Source organism: Grampus griseus (assembly GCF_964374135.1).
Source record: "Grampus griseus genome assembly, chromosome: 8".
Taxonomy (NCBI): Eukaryota; Metazoa; Chordata; class Mammalia; order Artiodactyla; family Delphinidae; genus Grampus; species Grampus griseus.
Window position 1 is genome coordinate 5,539,460 of NC_139002.1, and position 19,933 is coordinate 5,559,392.

The window sequence follows — 19,933 nt, forward strand, 5'->3', positions numbered from 1 at the left end:
GGGGGCTGCCATAGAAAATATTGAAGGCTTACCCATTCCCAAGTGCCTAAACAAAAGTGAGAATGGGACAGAGGCACCAAGAGAATCATGCTGGGTCCTTCCCGAGAGGCCTGGCAGCCCTGACCCTCACGAGGTGACAGTTCTGACAGGCACATATAGATGTGCATTTCCACCGCAGAAAGCACCCCAGCAATAAGTGCTTTATCCAGTGATGCACACCCTTCCGGATGGGCCTGTGTGATTACACAACGTTCAAGGGCCAGGAAACAAATTAAAGTCAAAGAAGAAGCATATAAAAGTCACCCAAACCTCAAATGGAAAAAGGTCAGTAATTCTGATGCTCCCAATGTCTCATCAGTTGTCATCCTCAGATTTCCTCTGGGAAAACCAGGGAGGGTTAGAAATGCAGAGAAAAGTCCCCCAAATTCAGTGGAATCCCAGCCACCTTCCTGGAAATATTTTTCACCCCTCTCTCTGTGCAGAAAAATCTAGTGTTATTTCTAGAAAGGTTTGGGAATGTTTCCGTAGAGCTAAGAGCCTGATCTCAATTTCAGAGAGTCCTTGTAAAATTCCCCACCAAACTGACTTTCACGCCTCCACACATCACGGATGACAAGAGACCCCGATCTGTGACACAACAAAGGAGGTATCTGGGGGCTGAGAATGACATCACATGTTGTGGATTAGTAACAACCTCATTTCACAGCCGAGGAACCCTGTTTCCAACAGTCTCGTTCAAGGGTCTGTAAACTTCTCCCGAGAAGGGCCAGACAGTAAATATTTCAGGCCCTGTGGGCCACACTCTCTCCGTCAAAATGACTCCATATGTACACAAAGGAGAGTGGCTGTCGCCAGTAAAACTTCGTGGACACCAATATCTGGACTTCATATCATTTTCACATGTCACAGGAGATTGTTCTTCTGATTTCTTCTCTTCTGTGCACAGATGTAAATGCCATCCTTATCTCGTGGCAGCAGGAAGAGAGCCGGCCATCCAGGTTTGGCCTCCCTGGGGTCTAGTCGTCTAGAAAAGTACGAAATGACCCTGACACTTAACAGCTTCCCTCATGTGGAGTCTGTGCTTGTTCACCTCACCTTGATCTCCTCAAGGCATTACACTAATACTCCTTAATCAACCCCTCTTCCCCACACACAGGGGAGGAGGGTCTATTTTATCAATGGCAGAAACTGAGGCACTGAGCCAGCCCAGAATGAGCCCGTGCGGAGCCCTGGGGGTGGCTTTCTGACAGCTCTTCTACCTTGAACTCTGCGTCCCCATTGCCTGCTCACTTCAAGTGCACACACCTCCTGCACTGGGCTGCATGAACACTATTACTGCATCTTAATAGGATAATAGTGATCTTCTGTGACCCGGGATGGTGCAACTCTTTATTGCATCATTAATATACATCATCATAATATATATGATGATGAGACAACTGTGTGGCTAGGCGGGCCCTGGCCCAACCCCAAGCCATCGGCTGGCTGTCAGTTCTGAGTTATGCCTCTGAGAAGAAGCACGTACTCACGGGGCAATTTCCCAAATGAAATGTTCCATCCTCATTTTCAGATTTGGACAACAAATGCTGAACAAGCACGTAAGGATCCCTGTGTCAGGAGGATAATCGTTTCGTTGCCCCCGACTCTCCTCTCCCCATCATTGCTTCTCACTCCTCACCCACTCCTGCCTACTCCCCTCCTACCAGAGTAGAAACACTTGGCTTCTCTGAATTCACAGACTGAACAGAATGCTCTCAACAAGTTGCCAAAGGTCCATATCTCCAGCTCAGTCCTATTTCCACAATGGTTCTGAGGCACTTAGGGGACCACGTCGGCGTTCTCTCCACGAATCGATACCACCCCACGGCACCAGAACGACACATCCACGTGTCTTAGCCCACCTGCTTCCAGCTGGCCCCCACCCACCCCTGAACCTGGATGATTTCACTAGAGGTTGCTTGAAGGAATCATCAGTATAAACGATTGGAAGGGGTTGCTGCCCTGGTCACCGGGGCTTCCTTCAACCCATGGAAGAATTCCATTCACCCTCATCAAAAGGATTTTTCTCGGGCTTCCCTGGTGGCACAGTGGTTGAGAGTTCGCCTGCCGATGCAGGGGACACGAGTTCGTGCCGCGGTCCGGGAAGATCCCACATGCCACGGAGCGGCTGGGCCCGTGAGCCACGGCCGCTGAGCCTGCGCGTCCGGAGCCTGTGCTCCGCAACGGGAGAGGCCACAGCAGTGAGAGGCCCGCGTACCGCAAAAAAACAAACAAACAAAAAAAACTCATAGCCTCTTCCAAAAGAAAAGACTATCCCTAACTCTACTCTTCAAAGGAAAAAAAAAAGTTAAACGTGCTGAGAAATTCTGCCACTTTTCTAAAAACGGTTCCTGAGAGGCACAGCTACATGATGAAACACTTCCTAGGGGTAATTAATCCTGAGCAACTCTTGTAAAAAAAAAAAAAAAAAAAAAGAGTAACAAAGCACATTCTGTGACGCTGTCGTGTTTGACCAGTTTTTGCCACTCATGTATGAATTTGCAAAATTCTGAATTCACACTATAAAACAGAAAGATGGGGGGAATGAAACATACCTATTCATGAAGCCTTGAACTTCAACAGCTCACGGACCCCACCCAGGCTGCAAGAGGAGGCCCTAGGAGGCAGCCAGTGTAATGACATAACCCACAAGAATGCCCTAGAGTGAAGTGGTTTTTAAAGGATATCTAATTTTTCTTGAGTTTCATCCACCACAAATAGTAATCTTTCTCTAAAGGGCTGTGCTTCGGCCAACCAAGATGAGGTTATTATTATAAGATAATCATTTGTAATAGAAGCTATCAATTACTGAGTACTTATGTGCCAGAAACTACGCTAAGTGCTTTACACACACTATTCATTTAACCTACATGACTAACCCTATTAGGTAGTTATTACTATCTTCCATTTATAGATGGGGAAGCTGAGGGTCAGAAAGGCTAAATGACTTGCCTAAGGTCACACAGACAAGAAAACACAAACCAACCCAGGACCATCTGACTCAAAACCTATCCAGTAAGATCACTCCACTAAACTGCTTCATAGATTTGAGTCATGGCTGTAAATTACCTCAAGCTCATCTTTAAGCCGTCATCTACACTACAGTGATTCTCAAACTTGACTTTTCATTATAATCTCTTTTTAAAAATACAGATTCCCCAGAACCCACACCAGCCTGACTGGATAGAATGTGGGCGAAAAAAATTCATTTCTTATTCTTTTGTTTTAAGCCATGCCAAACAAATGGCCAGACTTTTTTTTTTTTCCCACTGAACTTAATGAGTATTTCGTGAAAAATATTCCAAGTCTTAAGTCTCAAGGCGATTGGCTGGCATTCAGTTGTTAAGTACTTTCTCTCTGGTTCACAAGAATGAATAAATGAATGAACGCACGCGTGCCTGGGAATTCCACCCTCGACTCCCATAGAAAAGCTTTATCCAGAAGAAGCTTCCAAAGCTCGTGGAAGCACTGTGACCAAAGGAGACTTGGGAATGTTACACAGATACGGACACTGACGTCCAGCAGCAATGGGATGAGTTCAGGGTCGCCCAGCCGGACGGCAGCAGGCCCCAAATCTCCCAAACACCCACTTCCTCCAAAGACAGAACTGCTGCTTAGAATTCGTCTGGAATCATTCAGAAACACAAATAATCACAGGAAATGAAAGACAGACTGGCACATGTCAAATGGTTATAAATATGTGTAAAAGAGTCAACAGGTTCAAAATATACCCCTCGGCAGCCGGCACACTCACTGGACCTTTCTTTACATAAAGCATGGGGCCTCCTTGGAAGAAGACAGACGTGACTTCTAATTGACATAAGATTGTGTGTATTGAAAGAGACAGACCTGAGTTCCAACCTCAACTCTGCCACTTCCTCATGTGGCCGTGTTGCCATTTACTCAACCTCCCCGAGTGTCGCTTTCCTCCCCCAAAAACCAGTGATAATAGTAACTACTTCCTAGAGGGTCTCCATGCAGTTTAAATTCCTTAGTGAAGAGAAGCACCCAGCGTCTGGCTCACAGTTACCATTTATAATTGTTGTTATTTTTACTTTCCAGTTCCCTGAAAAGTGAAACACGTTCTGTTTACGCAGCTAATTGTTCTGTCAAGGCTCAATGTCCCAGTTTAAAAAAATCAGCCCTCCAATAGGACATTCCTTTATGCCACCCTCCAAACCGAGGACTGAAAGCATGCTTCCAAGACACACAGCTGTCTAACGTGCTAAGAGCAATAATGAATTGCATAATATCCAGGGATAACAAAATTAACAACATCTTCCCCCAAAAATCTCCTCTGGGGTGATTTCAATCAAACGTTTCAACCAATTATTTCAGTCAAATGTTCAGTCATGAAAAACAGAGGATTTGGATTGGAACCTTATTAAAATATATCCCTCTCCCTCAGTGAAACTTGTTCAAAGTTAACCATAAATATCCCCAATCCTCACCTGTACTTTCCCAAGTCGTTCCAAAGGGAAGATCCACGGTGGAGCTGTCAGATTTGCTGCCAGTGATGGACTGTCAGGGCAGCAGGGGCAGCACCTGCATGTCATCTCCCTCAGACGCACACAGCCCTTTGGAAGAGCTCTCCTGATAACATTCACTCCTTTCATAGCCCCAAGCCTGGAGAGTCCATTTTACGAGGAATAAGGTTTCACTGGAGAGACGCAGGAGGGGGACAGAGTAAGGCACAAATGAAGGTTCAATCTGTTCCTTTCACTGCAGCCGTCCTGTGCATCCATCCAGGTAAGACAACATGCAGAAGGCCTCGTTCCTGCAGCCCTGAAAGTCTGTCCACTGACAGCAAATCTGATAGATCCACCGGCCTTTCGGTCGTGTCCAATTTGGCCACCCTCCTCTAGATGTGGTCATTAGATCCTGCTGACCACGGCTGCACTGCCAAGCACCAAAGACAGCACAGCGACCCTGGCTGTTGATAGCTGGCGGGGGACGTGGGCTCCGAGGGCTTTGATCTATTTGCTTCTCTGTTTACATATGGATTTAGGACAGAGAGGGGTGGTCTCAGAAGGAGAAATGCTTTGGCAAACTCTTGACTGTACAAACTGTTTCATTCACACCAAGGACTATTTTCCCTCTGAAGGGACACAGAAAGAGCTCCCAAAGGACCAGGTTTTTGTCACAATATCTTAAAGCAATATTTCTACATTGGAACTATTTTGCAGAGAAAAGAAGAATGCCTTGGCTGTTAAGATAGGCTGAACAAAACACCTGTCACCAGAGTTGTCGCTGGGGAGTAATGTGGTCCAGGTTACCCTCTCCAAACCACAGGACCACCATTCATCATCCCTAACAGACAGCTCTCTGTGTGGTTACCATGGTAACAGTTCTCATCCCTTCCTAACCATCCCTGATACCACACACCAAAGTGTTAAAATCAAATCATGTTTACAGAATATAAAGAAAACTCAGCCAGCTTACATACCAATACCAACATGATTCTTCCCTGCCAAGAAGCTACATTTTAATATATTTTTGATTCTTTGGTATTCACAGATGTCCCTAGACAATTTTTTAAGTTAAATTGTCAATAGCAGTGACCATTGGTCAAAAGCCAAGGGTGGGGCTTCCCTGGTGGCGTAGTGGTTGAGAGTCCGCCTGCCGATGCAGGGGACACGGGTTCGTGCCCCAGTCCGGGAGGATCCCACATGCCGCGAAGCGGCTGGGTCCGTGAGCCATGGCCGCTGAGCCTGCGCGTCCGGAGCCTGTGCTCCGCAACGGGAGAGGCCACAACAGTGAGAGGCCCGCCTACCGCAAAAAAAAAAAAAAAAAAAAAAGCCAAGGGTGGTATATCATTTGAGCAGTTACATATCAAAGCAAGATGCAATCAAAGGCAATCTACTGGGATTTGAAACATCATTAAGAAGAAGGGGAAAGAACCTACTGACCCTTGCATGCTCAGTAATGGATAGTTGCAGAAAACAAACACACACTTCATCAGCACTTCCTTCCAGCCCTAGTGCCCAGCTCAGAGCCCATTTATTCACATGCCGAAGCATTACCTGGGGGAAAGCAATTATCTTGGTGAAAAATGACATCCCCACCCAGCCAGGGGAGGTAAGTGAGATCCAAAAGCCAATTTCAGAAGCCGCAGTGGTTGTTTCAGGGTGAGTTGTACACATGTGTCTAATTATAAAGTTCTTTCCCCACTGTGACTGTATACAAGAAGCTTGTACTTAACAGCTTCTCTCAGGATAGAAAGCTATTAAGAAAACCATCAAAGGTCCCCCAAGGGGTTTCCCTGGTGGCGCAGTGGTTGGGAGTCCGCCTGCCGACGCAGGGGACACGGGTTCGTGCCTCGGTCTGGGAGAATCCCACATGCCGCGGAGGGGCTGGGCCCGTGAGCCATGGCCGCTGAGCCTGCGCATCCGGAGCCTGTACTCCGCAACGGGAGAAGCCACAACAGTGAGAGGCCCGCGTACCGAAAAAAAAAAAAAAAAAGTCCCCCAAGATCAAGAGTTTTATGGATATGTGGGGTCTCCCATACTATCATTTTTCAATGTTTATATTATAGAAAATTTCAAACATACAGAAAAGTACAAAGAATAATGTAAGAACATCTTGTGCCCATGACCAAGCTTTGCCCAATCTTAATGCTTGGCTGTACTTACATTAGGCCTTTTCTTTTCCTTAATAAATTACTACACAGGAAAGTAAAAATCTGTATATAGCCCTCCCAATCCCATGCCCTTGCCTCCCTAAACAATATACAGTATTGGCCTGCATGTTTTCCAGCGTTATATAAATGGTATCAGACTGTAAGTACCAATCTACAACTTGCGTTTTTTTCCCTCAGCCTTGTATTTCTAAATCTTGTCTGTATTAATACAAGTAGATCTGGGTCATTCATTTTCATCACTGCGTAGAATTTCACTGCTTGTATATAATACACAGAATTCTGTCCTTTTTCCTCTGAAGGGCAGTTAGACTGAGATTTTTCACTATCATAAACAACATAGAAATGAGCATTCCTCTACCAGTGTCCTATTGCACACATGCAGTGATTTCTCAGGGCACAAACAGAGGTGGAACTGCTGGGTTGAGGGCATGTGTGTATCTGCTTCCAGGTGTTGCCACGCTGCTTCCAAAGCAATTGTGCCAAATAACCCTCCCACCATCGGGGAGTGAGAACATCTATTGTTCCACAACCTTGTCATAGAGCGATACCATCAGAGTCTTTCATGTTTACCTGTCTGACTGGTATGAAATGGTACCTCGTTTTCATTTGTGTTTTCCTGATTACCAGGGACATCCTTTCATGCTCACTGGACACCTAGATCTTCACTTCTATGAGTTGCCAATTTTTCTACGTGCCTTTTTTCTTATTGCTTTGGAAGAGATCTTTATACCTTCAGTGACTTTATAAAGTTACTTAACTTCTCAGCTTCCATTAGTAAAGCAGAGCTACTATCTCTTAGGAATGATTGGAAGCTGAATGAAAATCACTGGGTCCAGTGCCTGTAACATGCTAAGCCTCAAAACAAGTCACTATTTCTATTACAGCAAGTCCCCTAAATACGAATGAGTTCCATTCCGAGAGCATGTTTGTAAGTCCAATTTGTCCATAAGTCCAACAAAGTTAGCCTAAGTACCCAACTAACACAATTGGCTAGAGAGTACTGTACATAATAGGTTTATAATGCTTTTCACACAAATAATACATTAAAAAAACACAAAAAAATAAAGAAAACATTTTTAATCTTACAGTACAGTACCCTGAAAAGTACAGTAGTACCAGCTACATCACCACTGCTTTTACGCTTGCTTCCAGACATCCTAGGCTTGAAATAAAGATACTGTACTACTGTGCTCTACACAGTACTGTAAAGTACACAAAAGCACACCCACTTGGAGAGGATATGCGCACGTGACAGCGTCTGCCAGAGACGTGAATTAACACGTGATTGGACCTGTGAACGCACTTTCGCATCTTTGAAAGTTCACAACTTGAAGGTTCGTATGTAGGGGACTCACTGTGTCGTTATGAAGATGAATAATGAGGTTCAGGGTTGAGAGTATACGTTTCTAGCCTTTCTCCCCAATTTGTAGCCCCCTTTAGGATAAACACTGCAGAACTCGGGAAGATGACCCTGAGTACCTCTGGCTCCGATTTCCCCAGGACACAAAGACATAATATTAGGACTCTGTTGTTTATAAGTTACCATGAGGAAAGTGTGCAACGTTGACTCTCTCAGATAGTGCTTAAAAGAAACATCAGAGCTACACATTCTCCAATCTACAAGTGGCTGTGATCTTGTCTGTGAGACCATGATCCTGAATTTCAGCAATGGTTAAGTACCTGCATGAAAAGACCTCTGGGAAGAGGGAAGTGGGCAGTGGAGAATGGCAGGCAAATCAGTATTAGGGACCTGTCCGGTATTGCCGGGGTGGAAACACAGCCATGACTACATGCGATACCACCAGGCCCAAGACCTCACCATGTCCCCACACGTCATAAGTGATCCTCGCATAAGAAAAGTGAAAGGACAATCATCCTATCGCTTATCACATACAGAAGTGTGTTTTTCAATAATGACCAAAAGGACATTGACATCACTTTGGTGGCAGGCACACTGTGAAAATACTTCTCCAATATTTATCCAATATCCAGAAGCACGTGTTCCTAAGGACATGGTGGTGAGCTAGAGAGATGCAAAAAAAAGGAATCACATAAGCTTCTCTGCCTGGACCCTTAAGATATTTAGTTTTGTGCTGAGATCCTCCAGATCGGCTTCTACTCAGTTGCGTCCTGGCCTCTCCTTGGAGAAAGGCCATGTTCATTTTTATGAACTCTGCCAGTGGAGTCAGGGAGCGTATACAGCTGACCTCCAGGCCGATCAAGCAGTCCTGACACCAGCTTCAACCGGTGACTAGTGGAGTCCCTTTTTACACGTACTTGCAGCTCGTCTAACATTCAGAATGATCTTCCTCCATATTCAATTTCCACCGGCACTAAAGGAACCAGAGACTTTCCTTAGTGACCCTCTGCCTGTCTTTTGCATAGTAGTCATAGGTAAGAGTCAACTCCAGACCAAATATAATTAAGCCATCTTCTGACATCTATCTGGGTGTACTGCTTTCTTCCTTAAATGTGTGCCAAGTTTCCACTTCCAAGAAGTTAAACTGCCATGTAGAAATGCCGTGGTGATAAGTAATTAGACACTGTAATGGAAAATTAACTGTGTTTTTATTTAGAGCATTCATTTTAACAAGACATTTCTTTTTCCAACTGTTATTAAGCTGCAATAAAAATAAATTAAATCCTAAGGATCTGCAAAGGTTTTCTGGTTAAATAAAAACAAAAAAGAAGAAGAAGAAGAAAAACCGCCTCTTCTCCTAGAGTCAGAGTATTTCTTATTTTGTTAACATCACTAAGTTGGTACACGGTCCTGGTCTGAACCCCATTCCCGGTAAATTCTAAGGCCAATTCTAACCCTGTCACCCGTGCTGTGGACAGAGGAACAACCCTTCCACCGTCATGGCAGCTGACCCGGAGGCAGTCATGCCAGGCGGGACGGAGGGCCTTCGCCACATGTGGGAAGTCTTCACCCAAATGTTCTCTCTCCTTCTCTCTCTTTTTTCCTCCCTGTTTTGCTGCTCCCAAGAGACTTGCAGCCAAGTGATTCGCAACAGCCTGGCAAGCACCTGTGGGCTTTGGCAAGTCCTGGGTTAGAAGGCGGCTAATCCAGCTCAGTGGGGTCCGTCTCTGATGCCCCAGTACAAACACCACCTCCTCGAGACAGGAATGGAAAACGGCATTCCCCAAGAGAGAATGCAAAATGCGGCCTCCACCTGTCCACCTCATCCAAAGCCTTGCAGCCCTCTAACCATGTTCCAGCTAAGGGTTCAGCAGCAGGTGTAAGCCAAGGGACGCGAACTGACTTCACTGGGGGCGGAAGAGTGGCCGGCGTGGTCCGCAGGCTCCGCAACCCCCATAGAAGTTCCCAGGCTTTGTACTAAGGCGGGAGCCTCAGATCTGTGCCCCACCTAACTTCCGTCTCTGTTCCTCTTCCTCCCGACCTCAAAACAAAGTGCAAACAGCACCTAAAAATGCTTCTGGGTTAACCCTGATTCAGTCACGCTAAATGCTGGGCAGGGCACTCCCCACCCCCCACCCCCACCCCCGCCCAGGCTCTTCCCTGAAGGCGCCCCAGCAGGTGTCTAAGTCAAATCAACGTGGGCATTTACTCTCCAAGCAGGGACAGAAGAATTTCAGAAGCCACCTTCGTGTTGCCCCCAGGGTCATTCGGACGCTGAACTACATACCAGGCGGAATCAAGTGGCTTCAAGAACTTCAAAGAAACCCACCCTTTTTCTTTTTCCCTATTCCTTCCCTTTTTTTGTTTTCATCTCTCTTTACAATCTAAACAACAATTTACCGTCCTTACTGCTTTTCAAATAGATTCCTGGGATGTAAAAACCTAACAATCTTCTCATTTAGATTCCTGAGGTACGTTAAAACCAGCAGCTATATACCAGCCGGGCTGGGATCACAAATTTTATTTTCAAGCCAGAGGTAACAACCAACACTGCAGGAAATTGGTTTCATAAAAGATCTACTGCATATACAATTTCAGTTGAGTTGTATTTAAGGAGGTTAATATGACAATTTTGGTGTTGATAATACCCTTTAAGTGGAGTTCAAAGAGAAAATTCCAGACGGTAAGCAAACGGATTAAATTATCATAATGTTTCACAATTCCAAAGTGCCCACATAGACTCTAGAGGACCACAAAAAAGAGCTTGGCAGTGGCTCTACAGGTGTTTCAGAGAAAGATTTAAAATATCCCAACTGTTAGCCAAGACTTAGAATAAACTTAAAAATAATGGCAGTGGACTTCCCTGGTGGCTCAGTGGTTAAGAATCCGCCTGCCAATGCAGGGGACACGAGTTTAAGCCCTGGTCCGGGAAGATCCCACATGCCACGGAGCAACTAAGCCCGTGTGCCACAACTACTGAGCCTGCGCTCTAGAGCCTGCGAGCCACAACTACTGAGCCCATGTGCCACAACTACTGAAGCCTGCGTGCCTAGAGTCTGTGCTCTGCAACAAGAGAAGCCACTGCAATGAGAAGCCCGTGCACCACAACCAAAAGTAGCCTCTGCTCACCACAACTAGAGAAAGCCCGCGCAGCAATGAAGACCCAACGCAGCCAAAAATAAAAAATAATTTAAATAAATTAAATAAATTAAAAAAAGTAATAATGGCAGTGCCGTCAACAAGCAAGTGTAAATATTTGTTGAATTAAATTATTGAATTAAATGATACTGAAGATTATAGACCTTTGGAAAGGCATTTTAACTTGCTAATTTCTAATCATTTTCCCATTCGCTATTAGAAAAATAAGAACCGGCGAATAAATTGCTAATAAACTATTCACTCATTAAAACTGACCCCTAAGGAATCCCTCAGTGTCTCTATTTAACAAAGGTGTCATAAAATTTAAGGAGTAAGGAGACAACAGCTGAGGATCCCGAAAGAGCTCAGCTCCAAATATATCCTGACCTTGGATGAGTCCTCTATCCTGGGCTTCCCTCAATTTATTTACCCTTAGAATGGGAACAGGAGAGGCAGTGATGAGTGATTTGCTAATGAAAGCGTATTTGCCTCTGGTAGAAATACAAACGCTTGTTAATAAAGATCATTTTCCACACCCTCAGTTTGCATTTCTCTATCAACGTTCCAGTGCCCAGGATCCAGGTTCCCAAGATACTACAGGTTTTGGTCTCCAACTAAAAGACTGAGCTAGGATTGGGGGAATCACTGGAGCCAACTCATGAAGTGGCAGCAGACTCCCTGACCCCCATCGCACAGGTCCACACCTCATTTCATTTTTCACCAGGATGACACCCAATCTTTGTGATAAAAATGAGCCCAAGGACACCACCCCAAAGAACTTGTTTCTCTTGGACCCACCAAAGACTAAAATGTTCTCAAAGCCCGCTCCTAAGATAAACACCCTTCCCCACATGCCCCTTTCAAATGGCTGGTTAACTGTCCCTCGGGTGTGACCGCACAGCTTTATCCCGGGTGTGTAATGGAGCTGGAAGAATCTTCCTGATTTCTCAGTACCCTAATATAAAAGACGGCGGTGTACAGTGCGGGCTGAAACTATGTTTAAGCCCTGATGTGACCCTAGCACTTCGCAAAAAAAAAAAGTATGTTCTGCTTAGGAAGGCTGGTCTGTGGTCACTGTGATTCCTCCCAGTCAGCTCTGTAAGACTGGCCACTGGAGGTCACGGGGAGAGCCTACAGAACCCTTCTGCCAGAGGAGACAAAAAGAATTAAACTATAGGTTTTAGTGAAATCACTAAAAGTCATGCAGGGGCCATGGGTTGTAAAATGTACAAATACCTATATTCACCTCCCCCCAAATGTGCGTGTACAAGTCCTAGGGTAATTCTAGGTTATAAGTATCGGTAATTATAATAAGTTATAAGTAATTATGCACAGTACTTAGGTTTCTCAGTATCATCTTATGAAAACTCTTAGGGTAAATTGTTACATCCTTGTTTTTGTGAAGCAAGTTACTCATTTTTTCCAAACACCCCTCAAATTTAGAGAGTCTGCCTATTTCTAAAGATCAAACTGAAAGAGAGATCCCTCAGAAGGAACCGTGCCGCTACCTCTGCAATCTATTCCGTCCTGAGAAGCCAGTTCAAGGGACTCTTCCACCAAGAAACATTAATCACAACCAGAAAAATAAAACAATGCACCTGAGAGTTAAACAATATTTATGATATCATAAACTGCAAGTCATTTTTGGCCTTCAATCACCGTCAACGTTCTAATGTTTATGAGAGATCATCACCAGCTTCTAAGGGGCAATACAGTTCCATTATGAGTGACGATTACTGTTACCAGATTTTAACGTAAGAACAACATGTCATAAACTAAGTTCATTCTAAACACCTTCCATACCTCCTCAACAGTCTGAATAACAAACTTTTTTTTCAAATGGAGGATCTCTTTGGGCTTGGTTTTTAAATTTTATTTTAAATTTAATGACAAATGTTCCTTTAGTTTGGCTTTAAGAGGAGGATTCCTTTACTCAATATCTATTATGTGATGCAGGAGATCTATTGGGAAACTTAAATCAATCTGGAGATTGCTCCCTAAAACTAAAATTACTCTATTTTAATAAGGAAGGGCCTGTTCAAATAAAGAATTGTTTTTGAAGATGAGTAGTCCGTCAAGGTTAGGGTGTCTAATAATAAATGACTGTCAAGTGATTACCTACCAGATGAGAAATGTTTCCATTTCTCAGTGTACTTGAATATACATGCTCTTCTGCCCGAGATCAGGGTCATAAACTGACATTAGGATTTTGCTAAATCTGAACGACATGGTTTGCCTAATTACGTAGCGGCTTTTTAAACGCTGTAGCTTTTTTTCCACCACAATTTCATGTATTTACTGTGCACGGTGGTCACTTTATTATCTTAGTTTTCATTATTTTAGCTGAGAAAGGTCACTTCTGTTAGTTATATAAATCTTAAAACAGCAAACCAAAGGATGAGATAGTTCAGTAACTTTAATTCCAATTTATGCCTTTCACTTGATTTGAACATTTTATGCATTGGTTCCACCAAAAGTGCTAAATATTTATCTCTATCCAGAAAAAAATATATATATATAGTTTCATTATGAATGCCAGCAACTTATTGCTGTTTTTTTAATTAATAAAAAAAGATTAAGTTCATCCAATTTAAGATTTGTGATCCTGAACATAACTGTTAAAAGCAACAAAAATGCTTTGAAAGCATGGTATTCGCAAAACCTTTGAGAAGTCGCTAATGGTATTCCCATGATCTAATACATGTAAGGCTTTAACTGTAATCGTAAACCCACGGAAAGCTTATGATCTGAAAGGATGGACTATTGTAGCCAGTTTTTGTGGGTTTAATTCCACGGGCAAATCCCAGTTTCTATATTTTAAATCTCAACTAGAGCAAAATCACAACACATTTTCAAAAGAACAACCTAAAGAAATCAAGCATGGGAACAATAAGGCAAGAACGCCAGTGCCAACAACCACCCTCTCCCACAAACCATCAAAGAACTTCAAAAGCACGAGGCTGAGCACAACTTTTAGTTCGTGAAATATGTGCGATTCACTTTTAACACTCACAAAAGTACACATGAATCGCTGTATTTTCCTCCGATGTATGTCCCACACAAGGTTCAATGAAACACAAAACTTACTCAGCCTCAACGGATGACTGGGTCATTGTTTTTGGAGGCTGTTTATTACTCTTCCTCTGGCATGATTTCTATGATCCAGTTCTGTGACTGCTAAAGGCCAGGAAAAGCTGCCTTCAAGTCAATGCATGGCGCGAAGTCGCTAAAAAGTTTGCCCGCAACAGGCTATGCCTAGGTGCTTAGGAGAAGCCGTTCTGCTTTGTCCTAGGGACCTCCAGGTACACAGTGTCTTTTCAGGGTGCGAGAGATTTACGATTAAAACGGATCCTCTCTTTTTCCTTTAAGGGATTTGAGTTCTCATGGCAAATGATTATTTATGCTCAAAACAAGAATCAGCCTACTTCTCCGCTCCAAGATCTAAGCAGACAACTCATCCCAGGTGTAACGCATGGCAGACATACAAATGTAAAAACATCAACCATATCTATCTTGTTTTTCAAATTTCTTCTTCTATCTTGTTTCGTATATTTCTTGGCTTTTAAAATGCAGTATTACAAGTCTTGTTCTGGGCTACCAGGCCTAATTCCACCTTACAGACAAAATGTGTTTTACAAAGGAGTAATTGAGTATAATACTCATTTTATTACCAAACACATGTAGGAACAAGTTGGTTGTCAAAGAACTTTACTGTATGTACTTACACACGTATTTACTGATTGTCCTAGAGAGCCTATCAATGGAATCAACAGAAAATGCAGTATTCCAAGCACAGTGTGCTAGCAGCTCTTGGCCTGAACGTTCCAAAAATATCTTTCAAAGCCACTGCTATCTTTTCACTTTACTTTTTCAAAGTAAGTACAATTAAATTCATTTATTTCATGCTACCCATGCAACAGATATACCCTCAAAGGTTCTTTCGGTTTGGAAATACTAAATTTTTACCTTCAGTTGAAAGCAGGGTCAATAACTTTTTTGATAAAAATTGCTTCAATTTTTTTTTTTTTTTCGCTATACCCACGTCTGGAGAGCCTAAATCCTTATAATGCCAGGGCACTATGAAACTTGGAGCTTCTTTTAATGCAAGTTTTTTAGAAATAACTTTGGATTTATTTTCTACATAAACCTATGACTTTTAAAGTATATTTATTAAGTGTTCTTTATTTTTACTACGGGTCTCGTTCTTGTGGAGAAAGCAAACCAGATTTGAGGAGTGTTTTTATCGTGATCATTGTTTTTTAGTCACTTAAAACTCACAGGGTTGACCTCCTCAGCTGGCTCCACAACACGACACATTCCAGAACTACTTCCCCAGAGGGAGATCCTTTTAAGTAAAGTTCAGCGGATTTTGCGGGGAACCTCGGGATACTGACTTACTTGTAAAATTCCCAGTGGAGACTGGAGGAAGTTGGACGAGTTAACTCAAGGTGAGAAGCAACGCCACTTCCTGAGACAATGATTTAAGTGCTCAACCAGGTCAAGGGTTTGAACTTTCTTCCTGAAAACCACAGCAGCGCTGGGAAGGAGGAAGGCTCTCCTGCCAGCAGATCCCAGGCGCTGCGGGGCGGCCGGCTCTCGGGGGCGCGCTGCCTTGACTGCCTTTGTAACCTTGCCATTGACACCTTGCCGGGCCCCTTCCAGGTTGCAGAGGCCTCTGCAATGCTCGCCTCGGACAAGTCTAGTCCTCTTGCGGGGGCCCACAATTCCCGGGCCCCTTCCTCTCGCCCTTGGGTGGGAGGACAGAGGTGGTCAAGCGCCCGACCCCGGCACGAAAGCGGCCACACCCCACTGCGCTCCCGCGGGCCGTCTTACCGGTACAGGAATGCAGGGGCTTGGGTCGCACGACCAGCGACGGGCACATGGAGTAGAGGGAAAGTTTCTCAAAGTAGTCGCAGGTCTCCTTGGAGAGGATCTCGTCGATCATGAAAGTCTTGTAGCGCCTCCTGGCTGCTTTGAGCTGGCCGGGCGAGCTCAGCCTCAGCTCTGCGTGGCAGTGCATGGTGAGCCCGGGCGAGCGCCCGCCGCCCGAGGCCGCGGGGCTGGCGCGCCGGCGGGGGCCTCCGGCCGGCTCCTCGGCGACCGGGAGGCGGCGGGGCTCAGGAGGTGCGGAGGGGAGCCGGCACCGGGCGCGCGGGCTGCGCGTCTAGACCCACCCGCGGATCAGCATCTTCGCCGAGCCTTTTGGGGACAGTGCAGCTGTCAATCACCGCGCGCTTCCCGCAGGGCCTGGTGCTGAGCCGCGCGGAGGGCCGGCCGCTCGGCGCCCACCCCGCCCAGCCCGCGTGTGCCACCCGGGGCGGACCTGCGCGCCTCGTGCCCGCCGCTCTTGATAGCCTTCTCCAGCCTCTCAGCGTCTCACGCTTGTCTGCGTGCCTATTTTAAGACACTCGCTCCGGCTCTCCTCCCCGCCCCCCTCCTGGGACGAGCTCCAGGTGTGTGTGTGTGTGCAGTGTGCGCGCCCGTGTGTGCGCGCGGTGCGGGGAGCGCGCGCCGCCCCCGCCAACGGGCTAGGCCTCCGGGGGCCGCTGCCCACGCGGAGCCCCGCGCGCCACCCTCGCGCCGGGCATGCCGCGCTCCCAGCCGTGCTCCCATCGCCGGCACCCGGCGGGCGGGCACGTCCTGGTCTGTTAGTAGAAAGAAGTCAAGACTTCGCCGAGGCTCCCGAGACTGCGGGCCCCAGAACCGGCTCCCCCGAGGAGCTGAGTGCCTTCCTGCCTCCGCACGTGGACTTCCGCGCGCCGTTTCCCAAGGACGGCGCCCGCCCCTAGCGTCCCCTACGCTCGCAGCCGGCTCCCAGCCCGCGCGTTCTGGCACCCGGAGCCTACGCCGCGATCGCGAACTTGACCGTTCCACGGAGATACCAAACCATCAATGACCTTTGCCCTGTCCGTTATCCCCATAGTAAACTGTTAAAAAAAAAAAGTAATCAAAAGCACGTGTTCCGTTTTTATTTTTGAGCTCTGTTTATAAACATTTTTTCGTCCCCAGAAGGGCCAGCGCAGCGGGACTGCCGGGTGCGGCGAGTCAGCCCGGTCGTGGCTCCTGGTGCCCGATACTCTAGCACCACGGCTTTCGTCCCCCGGGTCCCTGGCGACGCGTAGGGTTGGGGGAGCCGCGAAGACACGCGTTCATTAGGTGGTTTGTCTTCTGCCTCTTGGGCGCCTAACTTCCGAGTCTGTCCCAATCAGTATCTGAACGAACTTTTGTTTTCAGTTGGAATTGTTGGGCGAGGGGCGAGGGGACCCCACCCAGCCTCGGCACCCGGACCGTCCCGCTGCCCGCGTCCTGCCCCCTCGCCCGCGCTCGGCAGAAACTGCCGGTGCTGCCGGTTTCGCGCAATTATGCCTGGGAGTTAGTTTGCACGGGGCCGGAAGGGAAACGCACGGTAAAGAGACTGAGAATTACAGACGCGGATGGTCTTCTCCGAGACCGAGTTTGGGTATGGTGACATCTCGCGGCCCCGGGTAACGGCGGGCTTGCTGCAGAGCTGCTCGCCCTGCAGCCCGAGTCGCCGCGGAAGCAAGTGGACGCGCGCGCCAGGGCCAGTGGTTCAATTCAGAGGGAAGGGGAAAGCCTGGAGAACTAATAGGCACTGAGAGAAAATAGTAATAAACCGAATCAGAGCCTTGCATTAGACGTGGCCCGCAACGCGCCTTTGAGGAACTTCATTCCCGAGGTGTTTGCGTGCGCCCTGGCTCCCCTCCCCTCCTCCTCTCCATTTAGAACGGTTTTCGTTTATTCTCACGATATCTCCTTATGCTTATTCTCCTCCCGGAGCGGCGGCTTGAGGGCCCGCGAGAGCTGCGGCCGGGTGTCCCGGTGGCGGCGCGCGTCCCGCCGCAGAGCCCAGAGGTCGCCGCGCTGGGCCCGGCGCGTCTGCGGCTGCGGTGGCCGGTCCCAAGGCCTGTCCGCTGCCCCGCGCGGGGCCGAGAACGCTCCCAGCTCAGCCCGGGCAGCGCCGCTGGGCGCTGCGACCCAGGGGTCCTCCTGGACGCCGGCGGAGCAAGGACTCAATGCACCACGAGCGGGGGACCGTTCCCAGGGGCGCGGGGTTCGCACCGAGGACATTGTTGGGGAGTTATATGTCCCGCTGGAAAGTGCAGAGCTGTCGGCAGCGCCGAGAAACTGCGTGTTTGGTGGGATTGGAGGGCGCGGCGTGGGGGAGACCCCCGAGTCTCTGCACCGCACCCGGTGACCCTGGAGAGGGACCGAGCGTTAGCCCTTCGGACCCTCTGTCGGGCCCTCACGTTACGCGCGCGCCCCGTCACTCTTCGGGCCCAGTCTTTTCCTCCACCTCTTGTCCCGTCCTCTAGCCTCGCCGGCTCTTCCGGTTCCTTCCACCGCCACAGGCCCCTTTCCTCCGCTTCCGTCCATTTCCCCTTACCCACTGTTCCCAGCACTCCGGGCCTCCTCTGCTGGATCGAATTCCCCCATCTCTCCTCCGCATCTTCCATCTCTTTCTTTTCCTTTCTTTCCTCTCTTCCTTCCCTCTCTTCAGACCCAATAAATTAAATAATAGCTTATTGGATTTTCCATCTTTTCTATTTTCTACCACAGAGGCAAGAAATCTCATAGGGGGTCTGAGAGCACAAGTCCCCAGGTATTGGAAAGAGAGATTCCAGATCTTGGGAGTCTGGAACCTTCAGCTTTCTGTCGCTTATAATCAAAGCTGAGCCTCAGTTTTTTCATTTGTAAATGATAATCATAATACGTACTTCACAAGGTTAGCCTTTCATAATCCATGCCTACACGGCTCTTCCCTTCAGTGGGAATGCCCACGGCACCCCATCCCCTCCCTCCTTCGCTGCCTGGAAAACTAATTCAAGGCCCATCTCAAATGTCACCTCCTTTGGGAAAGATCCCACACTCCCCAAGGCTGTCCTTGCTGTTCCTACCTCTATCTTAGAGGTTCCTTTACTGTATTATTGCCTCCTGCATATTTCTTTCACCCACTGGACAATTCGTCTTGTATCACCAATACCAGCATAGCACTGGCACATAGTAGGTTCTCAGTACCCGTCATGAATAAATTAATGCATGAAAGCTGAGATAATTATATAATGTGTGTAAGACCCGAGCACACGATGGGACTTCAGATCTTCACTAGTTGTACTACATTTGTCTTTCTCCTTAAATGAGCCTCTCTTTCCTTTATATTTTTGGTTTTTCAGTAACGGCATCCAGCCCAATTCCCATTTTGCACTCATCTCTCTCTTTTCACTCCCTCTCGCCTGATCTCAGACTGTAAAGGGCTTTCGTGGGAAGAAGCACACCCCAGCTGTCAATCATGAAGTGGGGCTTTGGTCAGGAATAGTCAGGGGTTTTGTTTCCAACATTAATGAAGTGGCTGAAACAGCAAACATCTGCCTAAGAGCCTCAAACCTTTTCCAGCTGCTGGAGACCCACAGACACTTCCCAGCCTCCTGTGACTGTACCCCGGCAGTGTCTGCCCCTCTACCGGGAGGAACACACATGGAGAGGAACAGACCTGTCTGTACCCAGCCACGCTTGCTCAGGCAGGAATGGAAGGGGATAAAAATGCACATCACCAGCAGGCTTCAGGAGATCAGCTCCCCTCCCCCATCCGGCGCCTGATTCCTGGGGATAGAGCCCAGCCAGAAGGAAGGAGGCAAAGACACCTGTGCAAAGTTAAAAGGTTCTGACAACTAGAAACCAAAGAATCACTCTTTCCCATTTCAGCTGACAGCCAGTGTCTCCATTCAACTAGAACACAT

At 47.1% G+C, this 19,933-nt stretch overlaps 1 protein-coding gene across 1 annotated transcript in view; it reads right to left on the bottom strand.

Moving 5' to 3' along the window:
- BARX2 (BARX homeobox 2) overlaps positions 1-16,197 on the bottom strand; it is a gene marked incomplete at its 5' end in the record, with an annotated part of 67,743 nt that extends 51,546 nt beyond the window's left edge. The window contains one exon of the mRNA XM_082659528.1: positions 16,011-16,197. Coding sequence (XP_082515654.1) covers positions 16,011-16,197 — 187 coding nt within the window. The remainder of the gene's footprint in view (positions 1-16,010) is intronic.
- Between the last annotated feature and the right edge of the window lie 3,736 nt (positions 16,198-19,933).